The 4,886-nt window shown below is 35.0% G+C and overlaps 1 protein-coding gene across 1 annotated transcript in view; it reads left to right on the top strand.

Annotated features, from left to right (window-relative positions):
- The window catches only part of LOC107653541 (low-density lipoprotein receptor-related protein 1B-like), a 302,414-nt gene that overhangs the window by 169,931 nt on the left and 127,597 nt on the right, over window positions 1-4,886 (top strand). The window contains exon 31 of the mRNA XM_016440286.1: window positions 4,192-4,332. Coding sequence (XP_016295772.1) covers window positions 4,192-4,332 — 141 coding nt within the window. The remainder of the gene's footprint in view (window positions 1-4,191; window positions 4,333-4,886) is intronic.

Below are 4,886 nucleotides of genomic sequence, written 5' to 3'. Positions count from 1 at the left end.
ACACACACACACACACACACACACACACACACTTTCTTCATGAATAATCATCCTTTGGATTGTGTACATAACTTTCCAAATAAAATTGAAAGTAATAAATTGTGATATGTCTGCATACAAATATACAGTACATTTTTTTGTATATTTTATTAATACAATATGTGATTCACTGCAGTATTTATAGATACTTTTTATTACATTTCCTGAAACAACTATATTGTGAAATGTAAATTTAAATCCACACAAATTATAACTCATTTCATTTGGCTTCTTCCACCCACGCCTGTTTCTCAGTAGGACTGGCTGTGTAATGTTTTGAACAATGAACCTGAGGTAAAAGATTTTGAATCTTGAGGACTGTGTGAGATAAATCATCCGCCCAGCCAAACATGCCTGTATTATTTGATTAAATCCCGAGGAACAACCTGTTCTCGCTTCTCCTGCTGCATCATCTGCTCAAACTCTCTCACAATCAGATACCGACGTCGCCAACCGCTCATACAATCAGATTGAGCACCATCCCGGCAATCAGCGTCTGCGAGCTGGTAATGGAGTGATGGTTGAAGTCTGTTCTCTCTGCTTAGCCACACCGAACACTGTTTATTCCTCTCATTTATGAGGGTGTTATGTGGAGCCATGCTATATAACACCGTGATATTTTATGTAGAATCAGAATCAGAAAGAGCTTATTGCCAGATATGAAGACAGAAGAGCCGTACACATGGCACATGCAGATTATTACAGAAACAAACAAGATGGAAACAAAGGAATTTGTGCCTGAATCAAACAGCAGAGAAATTCGTGACAAAACGCGCCGGCTTTCGTTTGAAGACACATCGTTTTTCTGCCTCTTACTTTGTTTCCTCCTTTCTCCTTTCTGTCAGATGAAGCAACTGAACTTCATCTGACACGTTCTTGGTTTTCATCTCATGGCCGTTTGATTATTACACTCATTTGTTTAATATTAATGTCTAATTAACCCCGTTTTTTCCCAGCCGTCCCGGGAGTTAGGAAACAAGTAAAGAGATAATGAATTATTAATGGATTCTTTTCCGTTTTCATTTTCTCTGTCATTGTTGTCTTTAAATGACACAGTCTGCTCGTTCTTACATTTGAAGAACTTCTGACCCTTATTTGGGAAATATTTAATGTGATGAATAAAAATGAAGCTATGAGAGATAGAAGTGTAGTTTGTTCAATGACATTTATGTACAATGACTGTTGACAAAATTGAAAATATGTGTATGTAAAAGACGTTTCAGTCGACAAAAGATTTCAGACTCCGTAAGATTATAATGGGATATAAATGACAGGAAATGATTTACAGCTATTTTTGCAGGAAATGCGTTGGAAAAAAAATCATTTCCATATTAAATAAGTCCTTATAGTCATGCCAATATATTGATGTGAAAAAGTAAGTGCACCCCATCAAAAGTCCTTTTTAGGGTATGTGGATTTACTGAAATTACAATTTTATTTGGAAAACATCATATAATTTAACAATAAAAACTGGACTTTGAAATCTTTTATTCAACAAAAAAATTCAAACTATTCTGTGAAAAAGTAAGTATACCCTATTAAGAGTTAAAGAGTTAAAATATGTGGACTAGAGCATTATTTTGACAGTATTGAAGGCTGAATGTCATGCAGTTTAACAATTAACAGTGAAAACTGGACTTTGAAATCTGTTATTAAACAAAAATATCTACAGAAATTCAATTGAATGTAATGGAAAAAGTAAGCACCCCCTATATATAACATTTTAGGTAATTTTTACATTTCACTGAAGCAGATTTTTCTTTATTTTGGCATAATGGTACCATATGCTTAACAGAAATACTCTGGCTTATGAGGTGCTGCCTCTTATGATGTTCTACTAATTTGCACTTGTAATTGTAATTTTAGGCAAGAAATGTAGGGGTGTATTTACTTTTCCCCTCACACAGGAAGTTGGCATTTCCATTTACTTAAGCTGTACAAATCATTAAAAATGTACATTCTAAGTATAATTTGTTCAGTTTTATTGCATTTTACCTTTTAACATTTGTGAAATGCCAATCCAATATCTGTAACCCCAAATATATTACGAATAAAATGAAAACTGTGTATGAAACTCTCAAGCAGTTGACACATTTCTAGCCAAGTTTTCATTTGCATCTAATAAAATTGGTACCCTAACTCCATTCAGGAACTTTCTTCACCATGGAGCATCTAAACGATCCTCTGCTGTGCCCTACGTGAAGTGTACAACACCACTGTTCTCCGTAATTCATTTTCTCTGGGTTTGTGTCTGCCAACGGCTTATAGCTTCAGCTCAGGCCGAGCTCTAAGAATAGTCCTGCTTGCTCTTGGCGTCTGTATGTAATCCATTCAGGGCTGCCAGGGGACTAAGATGCCGCTGCTCGCACCTATGGGATTCAGAAGTGCTGAGAGGGTGGGTAGAGCAGAGGTACGGTGGCGTGGTTTCGCGCCGAGGGACATCTCCTCCTTCAATCTAAGACATGACTCGCAAGTAATACGGGCAAAAGAATGTGTAGCTTGTCGTGAGCGGTTCGGGTCACCGGGGAAAAGGATGTTGGGAGACTGCAGCACACTTGCATGCATTTTTATGATGTGTAATCACAGACAGTGTGTGAGTCCTGGTTGGTTTTCTCTGTGTTGTACCATTTCTTAAAGGCTGAGTTGACACGCTATAGGGCTTAGTGGATTTGCAGTGTGCTGTCCGCTGCAAAGAAATACAGCGCGGATAAAGACACATTTCACCCTGGTTCAGTTTCAGAGAGGACAAATATGTACAGTATATTTGTGACCCTGAACCACAAAACCAGTCATAAGGGTCAATTTTTTGAAATTGAGAATTACACATTATCTGAAAGCTGAATAAATAAGCTTTCCATTGATGTATCGAGGACAATATTTGACTGAGATACAACTATTTGATAATCTGGAATCTGAAAAATCGATAATTTTGACCCATATAATGTTTTTTTTGGCTATTGCTAAAAATATACCGAAGCGACTTAAGACTGGTTTTGTGGTCCAGGGTCACATTTATAAAATAAGCTACCAGAAGTACTATATTCAGTGCAGCTATAACCAACTATTTAAACAGCATTTTTAAAATGCATTTATTATATTATTAATATATACTACTACTTATAAAGATTTATTACTATTTGTTGAATATTTATTTAAATATTATAGAATACATTTATATTAATTGTCTATTTAAATAATAGTAGTATTGAATAATTGATTAATGGTTTAATATCAAAAGTAATATTGAAATATAATATAATATATATATAGTATATTTATGTAATAGGTGCCCAGAAGTACAATATTCCATGCAGTTATAACTATTTAAACAGCATTTTCTAAATATTTTATTATTTAAAATGCATGTTTTATTATGTATTATTTATAATTGTTTGTTGAATATGTAAATATGATTTATCATATTTTTTTAAATGTCTTAATTATTATTAATTATGAATATTTTAATAATAGTACTGAATAATTTATTAATGGTTTCATATCAAAAGTAATATTAAAGAAGTTAGATTTATAGTATATTTATGTAATAAGTGTCCAGAAATACTGTTACATGCAGATATTACCGGTTATTTAAATGCATTTTTTGTGACTATACACACACACACACACACACACACACACACACACTCTCACATACACTCACATACGTTACAATAAATAAATTAATAAATAATAATAATAATAATTATTATTATTATTATTATTATTATTATTATTATTATATAAATATTTAAATAATAATCATATTAAATAATTTATAATATTAAATAATAAAAAAACAAATGTAATTGCATTAATTGTATTATTTTATATTTATTAAAATAATTAAAAATATTAATTCAAAAACAATTTTATTTTTGTTTGTTTTCATGTAGGTTTCCTTTCGTCTTCCATTGATTTGACAAAAAGATAGTTCCACCCCAAATTCATGCTATTGGTTGAGCCAGTGTTTTTTTTTTAATCTTAAGTATTTTAAAATGGAAGAAAATGACGCATTTAAGTGAATTAGGGAATGCATCTTGATGTTGAAAAAAAAAAAAGAAAAGTTAATGTAAATGTTACTTGTCAAATTTGCATTTGAAATAGAGATTTCAGTGATTTTCAGCTGTTCAGAAGAATTATTTTTCTCTCTAGGTGGGAAATTATGGTGGGCAGACGATGTTCTCGCTCAGCTGGGAACCGTTAACAAGAGGGACGGAAAAAACCTGACGGTTCTTCGGAATAAGACCACAGGCGTCGTCCACATCAAAGTGTATGACAAAGACAGTCGGAAAGGTAAAAAGAAACATATCCTTGCCTCAACATTCATTTAGTAGTATTTTTAATAATATTTTTTGTTATAACACTCACAAAAAACTGGGAAAAGAGCAAACTCTCCCCGACGCAGAGGATCTCTTTTCTCGGTATGGAGTTGGATTCGGTCGAACAGACAGCATGCCTCACAGAGGAACGTGCGCGGTCGGTGCTGAACTGCTTGAATTCGTTCAAGGGCAGGACAGCGGTCCCACTGAAACTATTTCAGAGGCTCCTGGGGCATATGGAAGCTGCAGCGGCAGTTACGCCGCTGGGGCTGCTTCCTATGAGACCGCTCCAGCACTGGCTTCATTCAGAGGAGGCAGACCCAGCCCTAGCTTTGCTCTGTCCTGTCCGGGCCTTGAGATGCTACGTAGACCAGACACAAAGCTTTAGGACCTCAGACCAGCTCTTTGTCTGTTACGGAGGCCGGCAGAAGGGGAAGGCCGTCTCTAAGCAGAAGATGGCCCACTGGATTGTGGATGCCATCACCCTGGCTTATCAGGCACAGGGTGTGCCCTGCCCATTCAGGCTGC

Source organism: Sinocyclocheilus anshuiensis, unplaced genomic scaffold (assembly GCF_001515605.1).
Source record: "Sinocyclocheilus anshuiensis isolate Anshui unplaced genomic scaffold, SAMN03320099.WGS_v1.1 scaffold1079, whole genome shotgun sequence".
NCBI classification, from domain to species: domain Eukaryota; kingdom Metazoa; phylum Chordata; class Actinopteri; order Cypriniformes; family Cyprinidae; genus Sinocyclocheilus; species Sinocyclocheilus anshuiensis.
Note: the sequence above shows the minus strand (reverse complement) of the source record. Positions and strands in the feature narration are given on the sequence as shown.